We start from the raw sequence: 27,167 nt of genomic DNA on the forward strand, positions 1-27,167 counted from the left end.
TTATTCTTTTTACAAAAGTATATATCTAGACGCTGGTATTATAATTAATCCTTTATTACAAAAACTTTCTAGAAAAAAATTTTATAACGGGCAATATCAGAAATATACAATATATGAAATAAATTTCACAAAAACATTTCTAGAATAATTAATATATGTAAGCTGAATGATCTATAAATTTTGTAAATATAAAAAATGTATTTATGTAGTAATGTACAGATTAATGACTCATTATTTATATATCAGCAACGTAATTGGATGTAACTTTCGCTTCTAGAATACTTATATGTATTAAAACGAATTATCAGTGCATGAGATACATTACGAGAAGTAATTAATCAAAGACTCGAATATGTATGGGATGGATGTTTTTTGAATATTTTAGAACATATTGATGTAAAATATAAAAAGAGATTAAAATAACTTCCAAAATTATGTTTGAATTCAGGCTGATTTCACTACGTGATATTTTTAACTGGGAAGAATCGCACTCTACGAAATTATTAAATTTATTGTCGTAGTTTAATGGTTGCTTAATAGTAGAACACCCCGTATTTCTGCATGGATCGATAGTACTAGGTAGAATCTAATTCGATCGGATAAGAGTTTACTACAAACTTCCTATATTGTGATTATTCATTGAATCAATAAGCATAATTAGATCGCGATTACGTTAAAGACATAAAAAAATACTTTGAACATTCATGTAGCATATTTCATAAGTTAAACTAGATCGAAATGTAATTAAAAAGAAATAATAATAATAATAAGAATAAGAAAATGATATTAAGAAATAATGTGTGTAAAATATTTATTATTATTTATTGAAGAACTTTAATTTCGCACAATTCAGCGTAGAGAAAACATCACATAACAAACATTATCATGGAAAGTTTCTCTTTCAAAAGATTTTTATATATTTTGGTGATTAAACGTTGAAGAGTTTAATACCGCGGGAACTTGAATAACACTTATTGCGATCAGTCGCCAGAACAGTTCAGCAATTTATGTATATATCTATATATTAGTAGGTTCACCAATGATCATTTGTTTTAATTAGGAAGAATTTAATCGACTCCATACACGTCTCCTTCTTTCCGGAAGTCCGCATTCCCGTATACTGTATTGTTCTTAGTGTAAATGATGCAAGCTACGCTACCACGAATTCTGTAACGAGCAGTCTTGTGGCCAATCTTTTTCAACCCATCAATTATTTGCTTTGGCACACCATACTCGTATGACACGTTTGGCGGGACCAATTGATGATGTATTCTAGGAGCATCCACTGCTTCCTTCACTGTTTGGTTCATCCATATAATCTTAGCCATTATCTAAACATAGAAAAGTTGAGAAATAACACATTCACTGGATTAACTTTATGTTAACACAATCTTTATGCGATGTTTACGAAATGCCCGATAAAATATTAAATTGATAAATGTTAACCTGAGAAACTGTCGTGGTGATCCTAGTACCACCAGAAGCACCAACGACCATTCTTACATCATCATTTTCATCGACAAGGATCGAAGGTACCATAGATGACAAAGGCCTTTTTCCAGGAGCGATATTATTGTTCGGACTAGGTGGAATACCGAAGTAATTAATTGCTGACGGTATACCAAAATCATTCATCCCATTATTCAATAATATTCCAGTACTTTCGCTAACTACTCCGCTTCCAAAACTGATAAAAGAGGCAATTATTTAATTTATCTATTAAAAAGTGACACGTTGAATATTAAGTTTAGTATCAAAATTAGTTATTAAATTTGTTTGTGTATTAACTATAAAAATAATAGAGCCTTTTGCAAAAGAGCCTGTTTACATAGTAAAATAGTTGAATTATTATTATTAATTAAAAAAATAAAGTAAAAACTATTTAAGAACTATTATCAATCATAATCAATTCCAACATAATAATATTGAAAAACTAGAACTACCAACGCAAATTACTCAATTCACTGCTGTATCTTATGAGCTTTTTCTCCAGAAAGCCTCGCAATTAATGAAAACTTCCATCTAGAAGTTTATTAATGTTAAAAAATAAACGTACTAGAAATTGATACTACTAGTAGCTGAGACTGCGTCCCCATTTGGCGCTAATACTGAAACATGAGCAGTTCCTTGATCCTTCGCGCTGCTCAGCATGCGTGCTCCATAATGCGCTGGATCATCCCACGTTTTATAATCATCTATCATCATTTGTGTTTCTTGTGCGCGAGTCTTCGACATTAGGTTCTTTGTTAACTTAAACAAGTAGAATTACAATGAAACGTTATGTGGTTACTTTTGTATGATGTTCTTAAATCTAATGCGCATCTCTTTTAAAAAATTTTACTGATAGAGTATCAGTATATCTATAGATCTCTGATAAACTACCGGAATAACAGAAAACGTGTTTGTTCATTAAATTACGTCGTTTACTCACTTCTTCCATGTCGACAAATTCTTTATCGGCCATATCGTTTCTCAACGCGTACGCATATTTAAACGTTTCTATCATTCGATGATACGTAAGTGCGGTTTTGTTAAAATCAGCTAAGCTATCAGGTGTAAAATTAAATCTATCAAAAATATTTAAAATGTAGGTGAGAAGTCCTCCACTAGCGGGTAAACCGACTGTAAAAAGTTTCATTCCATTGGAGAGACTCGACTCAAGTGGTTCATCCCATGTTGCTCTAGAGATAATTTCAATAAAAAGCTCAATGGTCGATAATTTGTATTTTTTTAAGTACTTTAATGATAAATACCTGTAATTGTTTAAATCTTTCATTGTTATTATTGCCCCTCTTTCTTGTAAGTCTTGTACTAAAAGTTTACCCAATGTCCCATTGTACAATTCTGAGGCTCCCTTCTCTGCGATTACTCGTAAAGTTTTGCAAAATACTTTGGGCTTAATAATCGAACCTGGTTTATAAAAGTCGTTCGTCTTTGGATCTACAAATAATTCCCTGAAATGGAAAAAATCTAGTGTTTTCTATCTTCAAGCTTATAGGTAATTAATTATGGAAGTTATAATACGTTTTTCGAATTATTACTTTAATACGTGATCCTTTAAAATATTTTTTGCATTATATCTGAATCCATCGTGTTGAACTTTTGTCAAATTATATCCTTCTTCGCACAATTCGATCGAGGGCCTGAATAAGTCAACCCATGGTAATTTACCGAAACGTTGATGAGCTTCCCAGTACCCTGCCAATTCCCCAGGAACAGCGATAGCCAACGGACCTAATGAAATTCGTGAACATACAGATTTCATAGCCTTTTACTTATTCATTAAAAATATAGGAAGTGAACGCTTTACTGGTGAATGCCGCCTCTTTGGGCTTCCCTTGGTACATAGTAGCGTTTGCAGCTAACGGAGCACGGTCTCTTGCGGTTAACGTGTATGCATGCTTGGAGGCTTTATCGTAAATTGTCATAAAAAATCCGCCCCCAATACCCATACTTTGCATATTCACGAGACCATTGCAAATCATTGTAGCTATGGTCGCATCCACTGCAGAGCCATTTTTTTCTAGAATTGATCTATGGGAACATGATATATTTATTTAATAATTCAGTCGTATATTTTAAGACATAATGCACAGGCTGCGGATGTTTATGCAAATTTATATTTTTATGAACACAACTAAAGAAATGAAACCCGCGCGAAGATTTGTTTCACTCACCAGATATAATGAATATTACACTTTTGATATTTTATATACCTTTGTCTATTATCTACATTGTGTACCTTAACATGTCCTATGAATGTATAAACATCCACAAATATAGTAATTTAATTTAAAGTATTGAGAGCAAAAGTAAACTAATCTTTATATTCAACAAACTGAGTAATTCGCGATATAAAATAAATGTTGACATAAGATATTCAGTGCAATAAGTGATTTCGTTGTTATCTGACTTCAATTTGAAAAAAACTGAATTTTTCCACCTTTGTATGATTAATACTGGAATAGATTAATATTGGAATAAAAAAAAGCTCACAGTTAAAAGCTCACATTCAGAAAAAATGTGGTCTAGTCCACTTTTGTTCTTAATGCCTCATATAATAGCAATATAATTTTACATACTTGCCAATGCTAGCACATTGTGCAGCATCTGCACAAACGGCACCACGTTTAAAAATTTTTAATTTGCTCCATGACGGAGGTAATAGTATTTCCGGATCGGGTGGTACATCTTCGTTTTCTTGAATTTCTACGTCCCTACTGGCTCCATAAACACTGCAGATTGCTATTATTGAAACAATTACTATGGCTAATATCATTCCTGCTATTATAATACTTTTCGCATTAATGTAGGACCTGAAAATAATAAATAACCAAATGAACTTAACATAGGAAATAGAAAAACCATATGTTTGATATGAATTTATGGAATAAATAAATAATAAAAATATTTTTCGCAATTTAATTAATCTTAAATAAATTTGTTTTAAACAAATATCATCTAGACGATTTGTGATATTTTATACTTACTATGTAATATATATAAATTTTTGTGAAGTTTCATCAATTTTACTAATTTTTAATACTTTTCACTCAATTTTGTTAATCATTATTTATAGTTAACTATTATAGTTAATAGTTAATAGTTAGATAACTATTAACTATTAACATTTAGATCTTTTAATTTTAATTAAATACAAAAATTAAAATCGATTTTAATTATTCTAAAGATAGGTGTTTATATAATTTTTTATTATAATAAATTTTATAGAAAAATTATAATACAAAAGGACAAGATATTTTATAACTTTTTATGATGCTTCTTTGCATTTTAGTTGCCGGTAGTACAAAATAATTGGTGGCTGTAAGTGGCTGTCAATAGGTGAAAAATTCTGTAACGTAAGCAATTTTTATAAATTACTTATGCATAAAATGAAATATACTACAATTTTTGCAGTAATGTATGACACACATATTATTTATAGCATGAATATATAGAATATTGATTAAAGGTATCTATAAATGAATCAGCATAGTGAAAGCAAATTCATTACGAAGGTTATGTGTAGAGTGCTCTCTGTTGCTAATCTAGAAATCTACATGTACATATAGAATATTTTGACCTGTTATTTAGAAAAGACAAATTATCTCGTCATTCAGACCTATTATTTCTTGGATATAACTTTATTACTCATAGATCCTCTATTTTTTAAATGTATTACTTGATTTTTACGCGTACATTATATTATATTTACAAAGATTAACAGATATTTGTTTGCAAAGACCAAAATCAAACTAATTGAAATTGATTCTTCTTCATTATCTTTTAATTTTATGGTTCTTTATTATTTTTAGCCTATGATAAAAACTTGTTGGTGAAGGGATGACGCGGTTAACAGGCTGATTTAAAAATTAACAGTTACAGATTTTTCAAATAAGTCTATATACATATTCCATGCTCATCTGCATAAACTACTTAATATCTATCCATCTACTTTTTGCAAAATTTATATAAAACAGAAACGAAAAATATTAGGCTTAATTTTAAACAAATTGTGACGCGCAATTCTCTTGTTTAAATTCACAGGACCTGAGCAGAACTCACTTGTCGATTCGCAGTGTCGCAAAGAATCTTCCCGCTTTGCTACGATGAGGTGAATATGAACGCAATAGCCGAGTTGTTCCGACATCGTCCGAACCAACGAAATTTCGTTTATCGTTACTGTAATACTGACGAACATCGTCAGTACTAGCGTATGCGGAACTGGTACTGGACGAAGGTGAGGAAGTCATATTTTTTCGCTGCTACAAAGAGGAACCATAAAATGTAATGGTTAACGATCTTGTTATCGACCAATATCGACAATAACCGTTACCAAAACATCAAACAACTGTCGCCACCTTTGGACGATTCGGGTAAACACGTCGCGTTTCGAGGCTACACCACCTACCACTCACGTATATCTAGTTTCTGTTGTTTAGCGCATTATTTGACACTTACCGTCAAAAACAGACGATTTTTTATCACCATTCACATTCAACTTTTCTCACACGGACTTTCGTCTCGTTTTGTCGAGGATTCTTGATGTATATCGTTCATGTTACCAAAGAAATTTATCCATCGATAATCGTGCATAAAATTAACCGTATCGTCGGAAGATGAACAACACCAGCTGACCGGAGAAAATCAATTCGAGTTTGCGCGTTTCACACCACTGGCACAGAATTGTTCCATTCGACGTGTAGCATGTACCATACACGATTTCAAAACGTTAACAAGTAAGGTAAATAACCATTGCAATTTCAACATCTTTACGATTACTGACAACATTCATTCTACGTTTTTCCAATCATTCAAAATTAAAAGATCGAGTAAAGTTTTAAGTAAATTTTATGATTTAAATGACAAATAACTGTCACAAGTTAAAGTCTTTTACAATTATTGACGATAATTATTCTAAATTTATCTAACCTCTTAGAGTAAAAAGGTAAAATGTAAACTTTTAGTTGAATATTACTTAAATGACGTAAAGGTTAATAGATATACGTATCTACATGCATATATTTATAAGCTACTACAGCGAAATAATTTAGTAGTACTATTATCTTCCGTATGCCATTATAGATTATCAGGTTTTTTGATGATGAAAGAAATTTTGCTACAAGTGAATTTTGAAATTTTTAAAGAATAAAATTTATTATTTAATATTTAAAATATACTTTTAAACTATAAGAAGTATAGAATACTCAATAAATACGTTACTTTATATACGTTCATTATATTACGACATTAAGAGTTCCATATTATTTTACGACATAGTATGTATTTGCTATCTGGAGGACTATAAAAAATTCAATAGAAATCGTGATATCAATATCGCATCTCTAACTACCTACACAATAAAAATCTACAAAAATTATCAGTGACAATATTTATAAAATATCTATTTAATCTTTATGTCGGTTTTTATTTAATCTTTATGTTGCCGCTATCATTCAATATTTTTACGTAACAAAAAGAAAGATTTGCGTTATAAGAGGAAAAAAGAAAGATAGAAAATAAAAAAAGAAAAACTCCTGTAATACGACAGTACTTAATTAAACATCCTTCGGAGAGTCATATATCTGGGTCATAAAACAAGCGGGGTGGACTATCGGGAAGTGGCATGCAATTGTGACAATTTATGGCTATTATAGGAACCGCTAAGCATTATACAATGTGATTTAGCAAAAACAAGTACACACAAAGTAACGAAATTGCACAATATCTTTGAGCAACTGCTCCGTTTATTTCGTTTCTAACTTTTATTGCTTGGTCATGTTCATTGATAAAACGTTAGATTAACTCATTGGAACTCAGTGTCAGATAAAAAGTGTTATACTTAGTAACAAGAACGCCATAATACGCTCAAGTTTACTTTTTTCTTTTATACGGAACAATATTTTTACTCGAAAAAATATTTTTTTATTGTAATGTTTGGTAATACAGATCGTTTGTGATCTTACCTTAATTCCTTCCTCGACTCCTCTATTTCCGCTAAGCTGTGTCTCCTCGTCATCTTCTCTACGGTTATATCTTCTCAAATTCAACGAACTTTATAAACACAACGTTCACCGATCGTCATTCAATAGGACGCATTTGATCGCTTCGTGACATTCTGAGAATTCAAAGAGTAATAAATGACAAGAACGTCGCCATGACAAGAAGATAGAACCACGTGTCACATGTTAAAAATACTCTTTCATACATATGAGGAAGGTAGCGGCTCGCATAAAGATTGTCCGACATATGTTTAAGGTAACCACACGTAAATTTAACACGGAAATAACGTGAAAATTACTGCACATGATTGCGTGATTCTAATTTGAAACAATTATCAGTTGAAACGTGCATATCTTGCAATGAAAGAGTCCCATGATCATTACATGCGACCACGAACTCAATCAATCCTTTATAAAACACGAACATTCCGCTATTACTCCATTGTTAAAGATAATAACAATAACGATTTCTGATACTTTTAACGCGACTCACAAATAGAAAATTGCCTTTCGTTACGTAAAAACGTACAATATGTTATTTATTTTAAATACCTTTCTTGAACATCGTCTTCTTTTTTAAAAATTAAGTTAATCGTATCATTGCCTGTTTCTCATCTTGTTACAGCGCGATTATTCACTGATAGGATAACGAGATACAAGAATAATTTCACAGTTTCTTCATAAAAGTAGATCGACGTTCGACTGAGATCGCGCGGGACACAGAACGCGTGTCGCTACGGCACACGATTTATCACGCAGTGCTCTGACCGGATTGCCGGCTTAGCTCTCGATGAAAACATCTCGAAACGCGTTCGCTGCGAGACCCGATCGTAGCAGAGAAGGGATTGTTGTTTCTTGCTCGCGCGGACGAATTTAGTTCCCCTTATTTCAATATTAGGCCAAGGGGGACAGGGTTATGGTTCAGACGACTTTGAATTCTAAAAGAAGGCCTTGTTTCGAAGTTACTACGCGTGCATCGTTTTTTCTCTGTAACCTCGTTGCCCTCTTTCGGCGTGAAACACTCTCGCGATAAGAAAACATGCCTCTTTCGACTCTGAAAGATGAGCGTGGGACAAAACAATATAATTCTCCTCGAAATTAAAATATTCACCAAAGAAAATTTCACATTAAAAATATTCCTTTGTACATGTTTGTCGTTCTTTCGGAAAACGAAAGAACACTCCTAGCATCTTTTACTTCTGTTCTAATTTTGAATATTTGATATTTTCTTTTTTTTTGTATTTCTTGAGATAATTATCGTTATGGTTACTGAAAATAATAATTACGGAAATAGATTAATCCTTTGAAATGCATCCTCGAGTTCTTTATCGAGAAAATCATGAATTTACCTAATCTAAATTTATCTAATGCTCCAAAATAAGTAGACATAGAACATTTTTCAAAATACCGATTCCATCCTATTATGAATCTTCTGATCATTAGATTATCTAAAACTTTGAAAAATTTGACACGGGCCGTTTTTGTCGTCAGCTCCTCAATTATTCGTGAAATAAATACTTTGGGAAGGGAAGAATAATTTTGTAGTGTCTCGTGGTAGATCTGTCACTTGAAATTCATTTTGTGACCTGTTTGATCGGATAAACAAGTTTGGAAAGTTAGTCCCAGTGGCCGCTGGCATGAAACGGAAGTGATCTTGCAAATAACCTTTGCTAAAATCTATTATAAGTTGGTCGACTGAAACTTCGGCACGTTGCTCTAACAATGATTCGAAAAATGTTACGTTTAATGGTATCGTTGAGTGCCTTATTAAATGACGAACTGTAACATTCTGCGCAATGGCGCCGTTGCTACTGAAGTATTTGCTAATAACATCCAATCGATTTTTTCTTTTCTTTAACAAACAGATAAAGATGAGATAAAGGAGAAGGGTGAATTGATGGAAATAATGAAGATGGAAATAATTGTTATTAATGATCATTTTTAGGATATTTACTAATTATAGTTTGACTCAGTTTGGCTTATTCCATTATTCTCTGATTTATTATAATTTAGTATTCAGTAATTTTTGATGGTATGCTATGAATCTAAAGAGGAAATAATTACGTAAGACTGTTATCTTTTTTAGAACATTTTTCGGTTTTATTTGCACTAACGACGTACACTCAAACATCATTTAAATCGCGATATTTTAACACCATTAACATTAATGTCACACGCGGTACCCGACTAAGTTCTTCACGCCGGAATGATAAAATATTTGTGCTCTATGTTGAGATCAACAAATGACGAGATCGTTTCATTAACTTCTAATTGACAAATTCGAAAGCAAATAGTCCAAGTACTCACAACATGAATTCGCTCCGCTCGTTATGTAATCTTGCATCGTGACTGTACACGCTGCAAATCGAAAAAATTGAGCACAATATAGCAAATTTCTGATGATCAAGATTCGCAGAATCACATTTATCGTATGTAACCTTGACATATTTTTCTTCGAAAACAATACTAAAGAGACATTTCAATTGAAACCATTAAAACAATTCCTAGAGGAAATTTCATAAATACGTTGCAAATTAATCGTTAGTCGAACAACATTTGTTTTCTAAATTTTTCGTAACATTCGCTTAGAGTTTAAAAAACGATAAATAATCTTCTTTTTTCCATTCCAACGATTCTTAAAAATTAGAACATTTGAACTTGACACTGTTCACACACTAGCACACGCTCTCATACACACGCGACAATCATGCATCGTCTACAAAATTCAAAACATCAATTCCAATAACCACCAACATTAATATCGGTTAATTTTTAGGTGATTGTTGCTACACCTAATTGCGAATAAATCCACCGTGCCCGTGTAAACACAGTGGTTGGCCACGATTGTACAAACTTGCTAGTAAAAAGTGTTCGTTCTGTCACTCTTTATTAACGTGTATCTGCTCGTCCACGTGATTGTATTAACGTAACTATTGTTTAATATCAATAAACTCACAACGGCCGTCTATTTTAATTGCTTCGCGCATCATTGATTAAATTTCTTTAATGTGTTCCTCTCGTTAGCTTGTTCGTTTCCATTCGTGCACGATTTCGTTTGAATTTTGACATATTTTCTTCTTCGCGTTGAAGTTTCGTTCCACATTTTTAAAATTTCTTAATGAGACGACTATTAAAACATACACATAGCTTCTAAAATATATAGTAATTTGCAAAACATAGACGTTTGAACATTGCCTTAGAACGGTTGAAATGCACTTAGTATTAATATGATTATAAAATTATAAAAGTAGATACAAAATTGAAAAATTGACTTCGCAACAGATTATCGTGTTTTTGTCATTTATGGAATTTATAATGTTCAAATTTTCGCCAAAAATTCTTTCAACTGTACTTTTTAAAAGTTAACAAAAGTTCCTTATGCTCATCAACATTTTACTCGTCATTATCTCTGAAGAGATAAGACGAAACCGTTGTACACGTTAGACTGCATAGATAAACGTTAATTTCGTACATTTATTCATCTTATCATCCACGACAGACGGTAAAGCAACTTTCGTCGATATTTAATATTTGCTTCTTCAAACTTCTGTCTTTCACGAATCCATTAATTAGGAACATCAGCGAAAGCGGTGAGGGAATTTATTGCCCGTTATATCGCGAAATTACCACGATAGTAATTCGTACAATTCGTCGAAACGACCAAACGATTCACGTGTCCCAAGTCAGACTGATTTCTTACGATATTTCATGGATTTCATCGAGTGTTCTACTATGAAGAGAACTCTCTCAGGTATCGTGATCGTTTCTTACCAGTACTTTTTCGCGAAATCTCCGATAGCGAGGGTGATTGCCGAAAAATCCACCGCGAAATTTTCGTCGCGAGATATTACCCGCGAGGTGACGAAGAAAATTATTATTATACAACGAGCTCTTTCGCGCGCGCAAGCATTTTTCTGTGAGAGTCGATGCCCGTACGAGGATGATCAACTTTCCTTCCCTCGAACTTTCTACGAGAGAACAAGTTTTTCATTGTGGTTGGCGTATAATGTAGATATTCGATCGGGTTTTCTTATTCCAGCGCGACCGCAATGGCCGCAAGAAATCCACGGTTTCCTCGTTAACGCTGCTGTGACTTGTCAGTGAAAGTAGAAAAATATAATTTGAGGATATGTCGACACATTGCAGGTGATATCGAGCATACGGGGACACGATCAGCTTCATCGACGCTGTTCTTCCTGAATTGAACGCGGATAATCGATCAGGAGTCTCAAAGAACTCGATTCTTTAAAAAATAACGATTGCTTGCGGTTGTTAATGGGTCGATAACAAATTTCATTCAGCGACCTTGTTTTACCAAGTTGCCTCAAAATGATCTCCATCGCGTTAAAAAATTGCAGTGTCGAACAATAAATTACGAGAAGAAAATGATAATAAATTAGGAACGATGAAAAAGGTACGTTGATCGATTAATCGAACTTAGGATGACGAGGTGAGAAGGGGCCTTCGTTGCGCGGTCTCTTTGCAATTCTGAGGAACATCCGGTTTGCGAATCGTTTTCGATTTCCGCCTCAATTGCTTGCACTTTTCTGCGTCTGCTTCCTCCTCGATTTTCTCGAAATCCTCTTCTATGCTCTTGTCCGCCATTTCCTTCGATTCGATCTCATCGACGCTGCTCCAACTGTTGTCGCTCTCGCTCTGCTGTCCCTCTTTCTTGTTGCCATTTATTTTTTCTTTCTCTTTCTCCCGATAGCCACCGTTTTCCTGCACATATTATTCGTCACAGTTAGGGTTGCCATTTATAAAATCACTAACGTAGGATAAAGACCATGGAAACTCTGAACTTCTCCGCCTGAAAACCGGACTCTTCTATCTAATTTTTGGATTATGTACAAAATATTAGGTTGTCCGAAAAGTGTCTTTCTTTTACAGACTCGTCTTTTACAACAATGCATCTTTATACAAACATGAAACCTAATCTGTCGAACGTTTTGATCTTTATTTTGATAGAATAAAATGGATCATACCTAATTCGATAAAATAATATAAAACGGGAAATGTTGTGCATCCATTATTTCCTTATAAAACAAAAGAAACTTTTCGGACGACCTAATATCATTAGGTACAAGATAAAAACTTCTGTAGATTGTACATTGAAACCGAATAGCTCTGCGTTTGCATTTAGACAGCTTCTATTGCGTCTAATGTGAACGTAACACTTGAAAATCACTTCTGGAAAAACAAATACATCGCTATCCAGTATATTAGTATAGGCGCTCTGACGTATGACAGATCACCGCTCATATAACATGGTAACATAAATGATCGGAAAAAATCAGGAAATCCCGGCGTACGTCCTCAAACGCCTTAAAAACAAAAACAAATCCAGGAAAACCCTGACGGATGGCAACCCTAGTTGCAGTGAACATGATGTAATCAGCTATTATGGTCTAGAATCGTCTTATGCGAATTGCATTTCCTTATCATGACTTGTCGTTTTCTCAAATTATAGATTACACGTGTGTAGCACGATCGTCTTAACACTTACACTGTACTTATCTGTTAAAAATTACATGCATGACATACTTTGAATTATACACGTGTCTCGATTTAACCTAAGGCAACGAAATATCTCAGAAACTAAGATTTATCGGAAGAAATGCTTTAAACAAAAATTGTAGAGTTTGGAAGGAGACATTTGTTGTCGACCTTATCTTGGGTCAAGGTCGTTTAGCTATATCACGGTCAGCTTAGTTTTTCTAAATGGAAACCCCGATCTTTTATTGTGCATTTCGATCGTACGACAAAAATTAAATACTTCTCGTTCTTATCGATTTTTCGATATGACCTTCTCTTTTCTAGACATTTGATCTGCTGATTAACCTTCGCGCGGCCAATCGTCTAGCGGATAAATACAGCGTCTATTCCGAGTATGCAAAGAAATCGCTATTTATGCAGAAATGTCCACTATAGCATTCACAGTCTGGATTTAACGTGCATGTTTATCTGGATTGATAAATTCTGAGAATTCGATTGAGGTAAGAGGAAAGAATAAACGTAAGTGACATATCGACATTCAGTACGGGAGCACATGAAATGCAGTGAGACAATGCGACTTAATACGACACGCTTGCAGCTCACGTCGAGACTCCATTTCCAAGAATTAGCGGGAATATTCGGAAGCTAAATTCGGCAACAGGTAAAATGGACGAAAGTCGGTACGTAAAGCGGAACTTCTGTATCTCGCTAAAGCGAGACTTTTGTATCTTATCTTTCCGCGCAGACGTACAGACATTGTCCCATCGCTCTGTAGTTGAAACAGGAGAGTAGGAGAAGTGAGAAAACTTTTATCGTCGTTACTTCGAGACAATTATCAACGGATTTATTTAAACACTGTATTTGTTCTTCGAGGAATATTGAAATCATACATTGGCGAAATCAACGAACGAGGTTTGCGTACAAGAACAAGCAGTCAACTACCGGTGATATACCAGCGAGCAAGTTACACTATTGTACTAATTATTATACTCCAAATGATGTAGTAGATGATTGTACTGATTCCCGGCAAATGTCATGGAAATTACCGACATACTTTCTGTTTTTATACTGAGCAATGTCCTAATCGTCACGTCGACATTCGAATGTTCAGCAGATAATAAATATTGAAAGAAGATCTCGATCGTCCATTACGGAGAAACGGAGAAATGAAATACAAAATCGATGATCGATGAAATACAAAATGATCCTAGAATTTTAACCGTATTAGAAATGGTCCATTTGAATCCACATCGAATGAACCATTCCCAATGGATCAAAATCCAGGTATCGAATGCGACAACACATTCATGTTTACCGCGTCAATCTTGTACAGTTGAACGATAGAGACTACAGATTAAGAATTCGATTTTATAGATGGGCACTTGATAATTTATGACAGACCAAATTCCTTTGAAATGTCTGTTTCAACGACAAAGCGACCTTTCATAGCAATGGGTGTCTCAATTGACAAAATTGTCATTATTACCTGTACATCCATATTAATCCTGACATGTACTCAATTAACATCGCTGTAGCTTACATGTTTGAGTTGGAATATTGAATGGCCAAGTTATCGAATCGCATTTTTTCGGATGGACTATTAACGGTCTAATTTATTCAGATTTTCTCCGAAACTTTTCACCAGGATATATCTTGACGCTTCCGCAAGATATTTTACAGAGATCATGGTTTTAGCAAGATATTTCGTTAGTGTCTCCATAGGATTAGGATATTCCTTGGTGTGAAATAAGTCCATGAATAAGGACCAGTTTTGTGGCCTCTGAGCTTATCGAATCTTAATCCGCTTAATTTCTACTTATGGACTATGTGAAAAGTGCTATGTAAAAGAATGTCGTGAACATGTAACATACACAGGAACATGTATTTAAATCAATACGAATCTTCTGCATTTTATTAGTCAGTTATCATCACCAGCTACACAGTTTTCTTTGAAACTGTCGTAATCGTATGGTCCAAATTGAAAACAAAAACGTTTTGAATAATTTAAGTTGATCTTCATTTCGAAAATCCCATTTCCAAAATCAAATAGCTGAAAAGCAGAAGGCCAAGTTGAAAAATTGATAAGAACAAAAAATGTTTATTTTTGTTCTTCTTTTTATTTTTAGCAATAATCTTAATTTCCAAAATACTTAAAATATTCTCTTCGTCACATTATCTGTTTATTACATCGTTAAACCAACAAAAAGATGTCTACATGAATACAATTCTTAAGGCTGGGAATCGTTTGTATACAGGTCATTGTAACGTATAGAGATTTTTCAAGTTGTACATCGAACACTTACCATCGCGACCTGCTTACTGGGCATCGTGGTGGTGGTTGTGGTAGCTGTAGTGTCCGTCGTATCGCTGCTCTCGCTGTTATTGCTCGGTCTGGCGCCAACCAAAAGTGGTCCTTCCTCTAAATTTTTTCCTCGTACAAATCTTCTCGACGCAGGCCACATGTCCGATGCGCTTTTTACATTGGCCTTGACGAGTTTTTGCGCAACACCCGTCGTCCACACGCTCGTCTCGCTGCTTCCCGTGCTGCTATCGCTTCCGGTGCTGCAATGTCGCCATCTCCGTTCTACGAAACGGGTTCAAAGATCCAGTACCAAATTGTTAAATAATTTATTTTACGTGAAAATTAATCCTTTCAAAAATGAATTTTTTAAGTTATGAGAACGATTATTTTTTATTCATTAGTAATAACGATACAACGGTTTTGTAAAGGAGACGTACTGTACTCAAATTTCAGACCAGTTTTACAGAAGATAAATATATTTATCGTTTGGTTAATTAATAGCTTATAAAAGTTCGATCAACATGGAGCGTGAAAGGATTATCAAACTTTCTATAGCTGATTTCGTATAACAGTAGTTTTTTTCATATCAAATCCATCAAATCAAGCATTCTTAAAAAATGTAAATAGTTCGCAAAATATTCGAATATTCGTTTGGAAGCAATTTTTTACGAAGCCTGAATGAAATAAAAATAATAATTCCAATAAAACAGCAAATAAAAGAATAATATATACTGTCGCACGGAAGAGCGTTGGCCAGAATAGGTTTCCTCAATAATGGACTTCCTCCATCTTGGCTATCCTCGCTATAAGCTCTCGTTATAAGAATCCTTGGGCTTCTTCTTGGTGTTTCATTCATTGCTATGGAACAACCAGCGCTCACATCAACTCCAATAAAATCGCTTCTGTAATGAGGACCCATCAGGCTGGCTGCGCTCGCACTTGACCTAACTAATTTACTGCTTTCACCTATATGCATAATATAAGTTATAATTATATTTTTTGAAGAGCAAGCAGAGAAGAATTTTATAATCGGAAATCGTAAGCCAAAAATCACATTTAAGTTTGTACTATTAACCTGATTCGGAAGTGGGTACGCGAAGTGTATTGCACGAGGCGGCAGGCTGCAATCTGCTTCGATGAAAGCCGAGATTATTGCTGTCGAAACTGTTTCCAGTTCTGCAGGATCCCAACGCCAGCAAGGCTTCGCTGAGTCTTCGTTGCAACGGCGGGAATGGAAAGAAAGAGCCAGTTCCGCTACCGGACGGTCTTCGTGATCCTGCTACGCTCGGTGTCCTCGCTTGAATCTCCTGAATTAGAATCCATTGTCAGCAGCGATCGTTTCCGAATATTAAATTCGGGGAAAAAGAATTTATGGATGACTTGGATTATTCGTTCGCTAAACAGAAGAGATTGAAAAGAAAAATTGAAAAAAAAGATTGTCTTTTACGCAGTTTATTGGAGTTAAACTGTACTGTAAACTTAATACTGCAGTTAAAACTTCTTATGCTACATTTTTTCATGTTTCAAGATATGTTGAAATATATCTCCGTGTCTTTTATCTTCCAAATTACATGCTGAGTAAATTATGAAAAGTTGAAAATTAATTGCGGGAAACAATTGGAAAATCTTCTTCAATTTGTATATAATAAATATTCATAGAAATACTTGAGAATCGGTGAAATACGATTTTCCAAAGGTAGCCAGATTGAATAAATCTTCTACTACTGTTACTTTGAATAATTCTCTTATTATTCATTATGAAGGAGAAATTCAGGAAAGGGTTGAATAAGTCTAAGAACTTTTTCTACAAAGTGGAATTTCAAACTTATTAATCTATTGTATTAAAAAGATGTGCATTTTTTCATCATAAAATATCATGGAAGAGAAGATTGCAATAGATTCTCTGTAGCAAAGTTATGAAATGAAGTTTTACTGACCTCCAAGGGGATTATATTTGCATAGATTTACTATGATAGAATCTCGAACATTCGTTGATCGACTGTGATCCTTTTGGCCATCATATGTATCGCACGAAATGTTTCTTTAGAAAGAAAAATTCATTGAAAGTGACTTGAACAACGGCACATACATATCTGGCAGCTATGTGATTGAGTCAATAATTATATAGAAAATGTTATTTCTTACACAATTATGTCGAGTAACAGTAGTCTTTAAGCATGTAAATTGCATCTATCGATACATTTTAGAACACGAATTCGTTGTACTTAATAGTATTTCTTTCATTCTACTTTCTTCAAATTTTCTATGGTCAAATATTTTCATGATTCACTATATTTAGGTACATATTAAAAGTTGATAGTTCTAATGTCTCAAATATCTCAAAGTAAATATAAAAGGAAAAAAATATTTATCAAGAAAGACATTTTTTAGAAAAATTCCAAACTAACTGCAAAATTATTTCAAATCGTTGATTATTACTTGTTGAAGTTCCGACTTGGTCGCCTTCTTCCGCCAATAATTCTGCACCGATCGTCTAAGGGTCTGCGATTTCAAGCCGTAGAGAAGGCCGTTGATGGGTGGAGAACAAGCGAGTAGAAGCGAGGCCAACGAAGCAAGTTTGGGATGATCGTAGAAATGCGGCTGATTACCGACGTCGCAAACTTCCCAAAGAATCAGACCGCAGTATGGGAAATAAAGCAAATATAGAGAACCAACCAGTTGCATTACCTAGAAATTCAATATAGCATCGTCGCTATACTCTGTATGAAATAATTTAAATTACAATTTAATTGCGTGTCGTTGAACGAATGGGACATTAGCAAATGAAAGGAACTCGTTAAATAGAATTATGTTATTAGTTCGTGATATTGATCGTCAAAGAGTTATTATGGAGGAAAATCAACGCGAGCACAACAGATCGTCCAGAATGTTTGTCGGTGTTATATCGGACAGACAAATTGCGTCATTAAAAGATACGCGGCAGATAATTGAACGTAAAACTGAACTAAACACACACGAATTGCCTGGAGGCGATTGTATTGTTCGGTAGAAATTCAATTTCTAGCGGGATTTTGATTTACGTCTTTCTACAAAGCTTTTGATTTAAAGTCTACCGGATAATCGATTAGAAATGATTAAAATTTCGATTCAATTTTTTGTCAATGAATTTTCCTTTGAACAAAGCTTAATCGACAAAAATCAATTAGAGATTCGTGGAATTGAATATTATACGTGGATATTAATTAGTTTGAAATATTTAGACGAAATACATAATGCTTATTGTTCCTTGTATTATGTAATGTTTAATAGCGTTTACACTACGTCAATAAAATCCCTACGAAATCGTTTACATTGAATAAATGCATCAGTATTTGGTCGATCAAATATTTATGCTACTATAAAATTTAACGTTTAAAGATTGAAACGGTTGCAATGTTATGAAGCACAAACACAAAGAAAGAATTTTAAAATTCTAAAATTATATTTTTATTTCAGTCTATAGTTAAATATGTATGTACATTTCTTAAGTATGTATATTTCTGCATATTATGTGTATACTATACATTTTTACGCTTCTAAATTTCGCATAAAATGCAGTCTTCCGGAAAAAATATCCGTAATATCTTAAAATCAATGGAAATTTTAAAAGATTCGATAAATCTTAGAAATTTGTGAAACGGCGCAGAACGGAGCACCGATTCTAAAAAAAAAACTTATCAGAATTATACAAATTTTTACGAACTCAACTCTAAAGCTAGCAGGAACCACAAAAGCCATCGAAAATTCTTGACGTAATCTTCAATCTGAAGCTGAACTAGTTAAAAAATTTGATCCGATACTATATATATGTCTTTAATCACCGACGGATTAAATGCCAAATATTAACTGTAAAAGCAACGCATGTATCAAATTCAAAGACCTTTCCTCAAAGAGATTTCCTCAAACACACCGTACGTGTCTCCACGAAATTACTGAGATCGTTTCCTTGCTCGAACACGGTTTGCCGTTTGAAATTGTCCACATGACATCATATTATGTCTATCCCGCTGACATCACGCGATGCGAAAATTATGCAGTGCAAACAGAAATTACGCTGATCTCTGGATGTACAAACCGTTTTGGCCGCGCTATGAAAGCGAGGTGGGCTGACGACCGAAGGTGCCGTGACAGTTGGTACGAAAAACGGATTTCGCTGGTGGGTGATGGTCGCTTGGGCGCTCAGGGTGACTTCGTAAATTGCGCTAGCGATTCGATGCCGGTGATAACGCGCTATGCCAAGCACACGCAAATTGCAGATAGTGACGAGGATGGCGGGCAGCGCCAGCCCCAGAATCGCATAAACAGCCCCGTAAAGCGCCGCCGCTAAACCCCACGAATCGTTGCTAAAATCTGGCGCGCAGCAGCCCAATCCTGGACTGTATCTGTGGTAACAATCAGCAGGTTGTGACCTTTAATTTTTTGTCATCCGTCTGTTTCGTTGTTCTCCTTGTTTTGGAGGGCCGTTTAAATTTGGGTATTTAGGATAGGGTAGTGATAATAGGAATAAAAAACGTCTCGTATAACTTATTTAAGCCATGTGAAGATCGAGGGAGAAAAACAAGATAATTACAGGTTTGTTCCAAGTAGCGGTTTTTTCGTGTTCAATTTCTTACCGCGTTATTTGAGGTATTGAAATATTATTAATACTATTAAACTAGGAAGAAAGAAATTATTTCATGCGACAAAAATTTAAAGAATATGGAATCTGTTCTAACTTTCCAGTCGTATTACGTGCATTATGTTCCGATTATTCGACGGTGAAACTATTTTTCTTTTTGCAGGATCTTGAGCAATTTTAAAATGAATCTAATTAATCCTAACCTTGACACAGTAACGAGCGCAAATAACGCGGATGAAATATTGCTTCGAATAAAGAAATCGAAACTCTATTAGGACTGCATTGAACATTCATCACGCAAAGACTGGCTGGAAAAAAACTATCTCCAATTTCTTAATGCTGCTAACAAAATTTAGCATCTTTTACGTAAGAAAGAAATGAACGAAGACCCATATAGTTACAAAAGATACATTGAAAATCGAATAAATTGAACAAATCGAACATCGGTGCTCTCTTGTACGGTGATTTATCAACTAATAATATTAATGAACTGACAAGTTACAAGATATAGGCTTTCTATAAATTTACAATGTTAAGATAAATATCGTAATCTATTGATTTTGTAAAGCTTACATACAGTGACTACAACAAGTACTAGCTTGCACACTTTACTTTCAAATGAAGCTTTTTTTTTGGTCAAATTTTATACTTCATTTTCATTGTATCAAATTTTTATCGTCGTGTGAAGGTATTACCAAATGGTATGAAATTTAATATATTCGGATCTAATTAATTAGTATGTAAATATTATAATAAACACACTGGTGTATCCATACCATTTTTAACCACTGTATAGAACTTTCTCTGTTTTATTATGCGATCTCCGTAATTTGTCGGCACAGATAACTTGTAACTTGTAATTAGTATATTAATTTCATTAATAACATTAGTTGAATCGTGTAAGAGATTTCGACCAGTTGTCAAACAACAAACGAACCTGTAAGGCGGTACCAGACCCCAGAAGGGCAGCACACATAAGAACAGAGCCCCTGTCCAAGATGCAGCTAGCCCAACCGCAACGCGTCGTGGTGATACTAATGCGGCGTAATGTAGCGGTGCAGCGATCGCGTAATATCTGCACAAAGAATCCCCGCCATTATGGTGTTCAATCTTCACAACTGTGACTATCAAACTCCGGAAAGGAAATTCCTCAACGACGTTCGAAATCGAATCTTTTTATGGCCCTGTCTCCCATTTCAGACAATCGCTCTTAAATGATCATCCTGGAATCGTTGGAATGTAACGTGCATGAGTGAATAATGAAAAAGTAGGTGGCTGAGTCGAGATCGGAGAGGAAAGGTCACGCCGCTGTCGAAAAGGAATGCGACAGTTTAAATTCGTATGGGCCATGAATAAAATATCGAACGCGTTCGATCCGGCTAGCCACGATATTTTCAAGTGGAAGAACTACGCGTGTCTCCTTGTATTTTTATCCTTAACCTTTCGCCATTCCGAATTGTCTCTCTTGCCTCCCGAACGTGACAAATATTTGTATGTGAACACGTGACTTCAAATCACGTGCAATTCTTTCCTCTTCTAAATTATATTAAATTGATTAAGAATGTTGTTATAATTACACTAACGGTTAAAAGTGTCCGGATATTTGCTTGTTTTATCCGATTGATTATTATATTTGAAGTAAAGTAATAAAATCGTAAAAGTTATGACTTGCATCTCGTCAATTCGGACATATTAGTTGCTGAACTATTGGAAAGGCGAGAGTGATTTGTTGTTTATACTGAGGGCACGCTATACATAGAGTATCAAAAAGGAAATTAAAATGTGTCGAATGTTCATGATAAATTCTTTCATTATTTATAACTGTGTATCGAATCCTGTAACCACCGTATTAAATCTATTCATGAAATGTTCCTCGCGTAATTTAAGAACACCATCTCTTATATCCTCGACATTTTTATTACATACTAACAACTTTGCTGACGCTGATAGCAGGAGTAAAATGGCACGATAAAACGTCCCGTACCATGTTCATTATCGATGAACGAGACGCGACGAGATATTATGACATTTACACGTTCCTACGATATGTAATTTGAAGGAGCATCGGTCCTTCTCTTCCTCTGGAATCGTAGATATGAACAGCAATGACGGGACTGTATGCCGAAGGGTTTCTGATTGAATCGAAGATCTGGTGTTGGTTGACGGCCAAAGAGATATCGGGGCTGAATGCTGGGTGGCTCTATTGACATCTTACGTTGAAAAGCTTGGCAGCTTTGTGCTACGTAAGGCTCGTTGAACGTCACCGTGGCACCGAATCGAACTCGATTTTTTTCCAAGGGATTTCCAATTCGATGGCCTCCCCGCTTTATGGATGAAGATACACAGATGCTTTTCGAATGCTGATTGATGCGATGCAACGAATTGATTTATTAAATATGTGTATTTGTTGAATATTGTATCCGTTAAGTAACACTTAATTATGGCAATGCGTCAGAATATATTCTCTACATTATCGTGATATAATTTATTGGACATTTGAATTTGTAATCTTTGTTCGCTTATTGTAAACATTATTTTAATTTTATCATTATTGTTCCTTTTACATAACATCTTATTGTGTCTCTAACACGATTAAATGAAATTAAAATTTGACACAAATGACCAAACTAAACAAATGAAAGATAATATTTTTCCACAATATGGGATCGAACAATATGATTTTCGTACTTTGAAGTGCTATAAATATAGAACAGCTTTTGAAACTTTATCGAAAATGTTTGTGTGAAATTCCTACTACATATAAACCGGATATGAGTCAGTGTATCAGAAATTCACCAAAAAATTCGACGATAAAAGAATTCGATTTCGAATACGAGTTTAATAAAGATAGAACATTTTGAAAGGAGAAAAAGAGTATGTAAAAGGCTTACCTGTCACAGTTCAATCCAGTGACAGTCCAAAGGGCGACTGGATGTAAAAGAGTCAAAAGAAAACCGTGTAAAACACACCAGGTGCCGGCGATTGGCCAGGAACCAGTAGTAAAGATCAGTAATATCAGGCACACAGCCGCCTCCACTGCACCCAAGTGTATCAGCAACAAAGTATTGGCGGTTTGTTGCTGCTGCGTCTGCGGACATCGGTTAACTTGTTAAATAAACTTTCCTATGGCGATCAAAAGTTCCTGTACACCGTGCAATCTTAATTTCCAGCTGGGATCTTGTAATTTAAACTTCTCGCTGTTTGCACGCGATCCCTCTGCCTCGTTCTTAAACGTTACTTCTCGTCGACTTCTTTACACCCTACTGTACAAAACAACTACGAATGGATAAAAGATAAATTTACACATCGTTGGTTTCATTTTGGTATTTATGTATTAAACAATCTATCAGCTATTAAACTTTCTTAATTGAATTAGAAAATATTAATCGTAAAAGTCGAACATAAAAGTTAGTCAAGAGAGTGTTATCGATATATAGAAGTGCCTGTAAACATTATTTTATCTTATTTTTAGCATATAAAACATAAAATATAGAATAGAGAATACATAATATTGAAAAAGAGAAAATCATATCAAATATATTAGAATATTTAATATAGGAAGAATTTTCCAGAATATAGAATGCAGAAAGAATGTTCGAATGTGTCGAAAATCCAATACTCTTTTACATTGATATTTCTACGTCAAACATCAGTGAAACTATAATTTCATAAGCAACGAACTTTTATCTAATCCCTTTATTAAACTCGTAGTCGATCGAAGATATACTTTCCAATAGCAAAGGTATTTTATTTGCCATATACCGGACGTATTTGCGGGAAACAATATAGCAAGTCTGACAAGGAGCCTCACAAAGCAAAGGAGCGCATTTTATGCGACCTAGTTCGCTGGCTGCCATTCGACGTGTCCACCTTCGATATTATATCGAAAAGCATGCGATCTTTTCTAACCACTGCGCAACCTTGTGTTGTTCAAACTGCCATGGTCAGCCAGTGGCACCCACTGAAATGGATCGCGTAAAAGCACAAGGCTATTTCCAGCGTGGCCACTTTCCTTCCGCGGGTTTCATTCCTTCGTTGAGAAATATGTCATACTTGCGAAAGGAGTGGCTCTCTTTCTCTACCCAAAAGGAAACTGCTTTAAAAGACGGGATTAGCCACCATCTTGCGTAGCTCGAAACTCGCGCAAGATTTCTCTGTCGAAACCTCTCAACTCCGTATTAATTTCTACAATGTGCGAAAGGAATTTTATAATGTAAAAAAAGATCTTAGAAAAATCTGCAAGGACATGAAGCCTACAACCGTTTTATATCCTTTCATAATTTTGAAATAATAAGTTCTACTACACGATGACAATATTCGCTGGTCGAGATCAGGATTTTAAACTAATTTTCTTCCGTAATTTTGTATCAAACGATTGCTACTTGACGTTTTACATATTTTTTAGTGATACAAATTAAAACAGATCACACAAAATTAAATCATATCTCTTGGACAAATATAAGTTATGTGTGAATGTATCCTAAATTGCAACAAATTTTCTGATGTTAGATCATGCTTTAATACTAATGGTTCTTTTATAAAAGGTAACTTGACAAATTTTAATCAGACATTCGTGATTACTGGTCCGTAATAAATCTTTAATTATTACTAGATTTAAGGATTCTTAATTACTAGGATGACGAAAAGTTTACCGAAACAAGTAGCAGATTCCGCAATATCTTGGCTCTTTGGCAAAATTAATTAAACGCTTATTCGCACGAACGTTTGCCAGGGGTCTATAACAATAGTGACCCCTAACTGGATCAAGATGCATTCAAACATAGTAGATAGCGCGCAATCAGTTTAACAACTCAACATGTATTCCCAACCGATACCCATAATTGCTTCGATTCTATTCGGAAGTGGCCAATTCATTAAGGATTCAGACACTTTTCTAATTCAATCAGAAATTCATCGACTCTTTACCTAAACATGATTCCAACGTTTATTAAGGCTGAAAGCTAATGACTTTTCATCGATTTATCGTCCAGCTTTTCATACGCTATCAAACTTCATTGTATGTCTCCTGTCGCCGATAACACGGGCATCGAAGAAGACTGATAGCCTGAATAATTCCTGCAGTGTCAGTGATCTATTGTCTGCAAACAACCACCCTTTCACCCGTTAAGAATATTCCCAGTTGGAAATACTATACAAATTTAAATTCTTCGATTCCTTAAACGATGCAACGTAGCTAATTTAATTATTCTCCTATGTTTCTCCAACAATTTTTGTTATACACGAATAAATTGACAGCATAAAATACAATTTTGCTAATATCTACACGAATTTTCTCTTTCTCGGAAAATCGAGTTTGAAAAGCCTATAAATACTAATTCACAATAGATTTCAATAGATTTTGGTAATTAATTTAAAGATCGTTTATCATTTGAACCAAGGAAATATTGTTTATCTAGTCAATTTTTTTCTTCAAATTAAAATTTACAGTTGACATAGTACATCGAACCAATTAATAATAATAAAAATATAATCTCTCGATACACGCTGTCAATCACGTATCGACGAATTATCTATCAATCAGAACAACTATTTACCTGTTTGCCCAGTCCAAGAACCACGAGTAGCACAAAACCATTGAGAATAAGACCCAGAGCAGAAACGAAGACGAGAGGCACGCCGAAGGCCCAAGGGACCATTCCTCTTCCAACGCGTGATTTATTCGTCCTCGAAGATGGTTAGCTCCGAGAAGTGGAAGCGGATCTCGGCGATCGTTGTTACTCAGGTGTCGAACCTTTGTTTAACGATCCACGGCATCATGATGGTGGATGCATCTCAAACATCTGCAACAGCCACATATAGATCAATTCATCGAAATAACCGAATTAAAGCGCGTTAATTTCATATGGCTGCCACTCGAGCCGGTTTCGAACATGAACAATAACGATTTAGTTATCGTAAATGGCTATTGTTATATCTGTACAGGATGGTAATTTTAGTGGGAAAATCGAAACCGAATCGCGTATGATATTACCGAACGACGTGCGCAAATGCGCATCAAATTTTTGAAACTAATTTCGAGGCTAATGGTAATTATTCGATGCTTTGCTTGATGTTGAAATTGCGATTCCGTTTTGCTCGTATTGTTTCTGCAGGATACAGGAGCAACATGTGCTTACGCTGTTATCATCAATCAACGATGTTTGCGCGTATGAAACGATATTGGATATGCTGGTCTTCTTCGATTGAGAATCTTTATAAATGATTCTTAGAATCGTATTAATTTCAAATATAAAGTACGGTAGAAGCTCGATTATACCAGAATACCGATTGACAAAACGACCGATCATCGGCGCATTGTTTAATAGAAAATTTAGGGATTGTACCTTGTAAGAATGATTACTAAACAAGAATAGGAAGTGAAAGAAATTATTACATTCTTATTCGTAAGTTTCCGCTTCTGTTTAATATTTATAAAACATCCATGATAAATGATCTTCTCTCATATAAAAATAAAATGATTCGATTACATCTGAACAATGTGTATCATGATTTGCGCGGATAATCAACGTTCTACTGTATTATGACATCTGAAGAGAATTTTATACAGAAGTCAAAACGTGTTTTACAACTGTTATCACGTTCTTACCACGACGTCGTATCGATTCATAAACTAGGTATCGGTTTGGTCAAGGTCGTTACATCAGGACACGAAAGGTCATCGGTTGTGTGGTAAGGTTCTCGATTCACCGCCAAATATGTCAATTAGCGATGCTCGTTACCACGGAGATATATTGAATAATACATCAGTTGTTGTAGAAACGAATATAGTAACGATTCACTTCCGATTAACATGGAATATTGCATTTTAATCCGGATCGTTACGTTCGAACAGTATAATGAAATAGGATACGGAACGTCGTGTACCACTTGGAATTCTCGATAGAATAACATAAAAACTTAATCGCATATCGAGTTGTGATATCAAGTTTGGGAAATACGAATTAAAGTTTAAATAGAAAAATATAGAAAAAGATCACGAAATTTCTATGAATTCGTTGGTTGCAAACCCCTGGAGGTTCAGGTTCAAGGAAAGGAGCAGGTACTTCTTGTACTTTGACTGCTTTTCCTCTTCTCAGAGATCGTTCATCTTATAAATACAGTTCAAAAATTCAATTCAATTCAGAATATTCTATGTTTGCTCTTAAAATTTACTTCCAACTCTAAATTGGAAAATCCAAATTTACATTAAAAAGTTCAAATTGTGATTTAAATAAAAAAAATTCTAGTT

At 34.6% G+C, this 27,167-nt stretch overlaps 3 protein-coding genes across 12 annotated transcripts in view; 1 reads left to right on the forward strand and 2 right to left on the reverse strand.

The window, feature by feature from the left end:
* Positions 1-27,167, forward strand: part of LOC143302509 (uncharacterized) — an 84,015-nt gene that overhangs the window by 1,517 nt on the left and 55,331 nt on the right. The window contains exons 2-4 of one of the 6 annotated variants that reach the window (XR_013058096.1): positions 4,796-4,859; positions 5,548-5,740; positions 25,486-25,555. Coding sequence is in view for 1 of the 6 variants with exons in the window: in XM_076617448.1 (XP_076473563.1) it covers positions 5,717-5,740 (24 nt within the window). In the remaining 5 variants the exon portion in view is untranslated. Of the gene's footprint in view, positions 1-4,795; positions 4,860-5,547; positions 6,245-13,322; positions 14,628-16,474; positions 16,592-17,748; positions 17,874-25,485; positions 25,556-27,167 lie in introns of those variants that run through there. The other 5 variants (XR_013058094.1, XR_013058093.1, XR_013058095.1 and 2 more) reach the window with 5 other exon arrangements.
* LOC117165911 (scoloptoxin SSD14) lies at positions 804-8,298 on the reverse strand. 4 transcript variants are annotated; one of them, XM_033349427.2, is made up of 10 exons: positions 8,055-8,298; positions 7,467-7,618; positions 4,083-4,316; positions 3,311-3,534; positions 3,042-3,234; positions 2,754-2,954; positions 2,432-2,681; positions 2,057-2,250; positions 1,447-1,687; positions 804-1,331 (listed from the first exon to the last, which is right to left on the reverse strand). In XM_033349427.2, the coding sequence occupies exons 2-10, from the start codon at positions 7,517-7,519 to the stop codon at positions 1,068-1,070; spliced, it is 1,854 nt and encodes a 617-aa protein (XP_033205318.2). In that variant the 5' UTR covers positions 7,520-7,618; positions 8,055-8,298; the 3' UTR covers positions 804-1,067. The 4 variants fall into 4 exon arrangements, with proteins under 4 accessions (XP_033205318.2, XP_033205316.2, XP_076473560.1 ...); XM_033349425.2 differs by lacking the exons at positions 7,467-7,618; positions 8,055-8,298 and adding exons at positions 5,566-5,765; positions 5,962-6,101; XM_076617445.1 differs by lacking the exons at positions 7,467-7,618; positions 8,055-8,298 and adding an exon at positions 5,962-6,101.
* On the reverse strand, positions 9,576-25,596 carry LOC117165912 (beta-3 adrenergic receptor). 2 transcript variants are annotated; one of them, XM_033349431.2, is made up of 9 exons: positions 25,474-25,596; positions 22,810-23,006; positions 20,856-20,993; positions 19,376-19,682; positions 17,740-17,988; positions 16,376-16,607; positions 16,033-16,266; positions 15,302-15,582; positions 9,576-12,224 (listed from the first exon to the last, which is right to left on the reverse strand). In XM_033349431.2, exons 1-9 carry the CDS (start codon positions 25,573-25,575, stop codon positions 11,940-11,942), a joined length of 2,025 nt encoding a protein of 674 aa, XP_033205322.2. In that variant the 5' UTR covers positions 25,576-25,596; the 3' UTR covers positions 9,576-11,939. The 2 variants fall into 2 exon arrangements, with proteins under 2 accessions (XP_033205322.2, XP_076473562.1); XM_076617447.1 differs by lacking the exon at positions 9,576-12,224 and adding an exon at positions 14,907-15,048.

The sequence above is a fragment of the Bombus vancouverensis genome, chromosome 3 (genome assembly GCF_051014615.1).
Source record: "Bombus vancouverensis nearcticus chromosome 3, iyBomVanc1_principal, whole genome shotgun sequence".
NCBI classification, from domain to species: domain Eukaryota; kingdom Metazoa; phylum Arthropoda; class Insecta; order Hymenoptera; family Apidae; genus Bombus; species Bombus vancouverensis.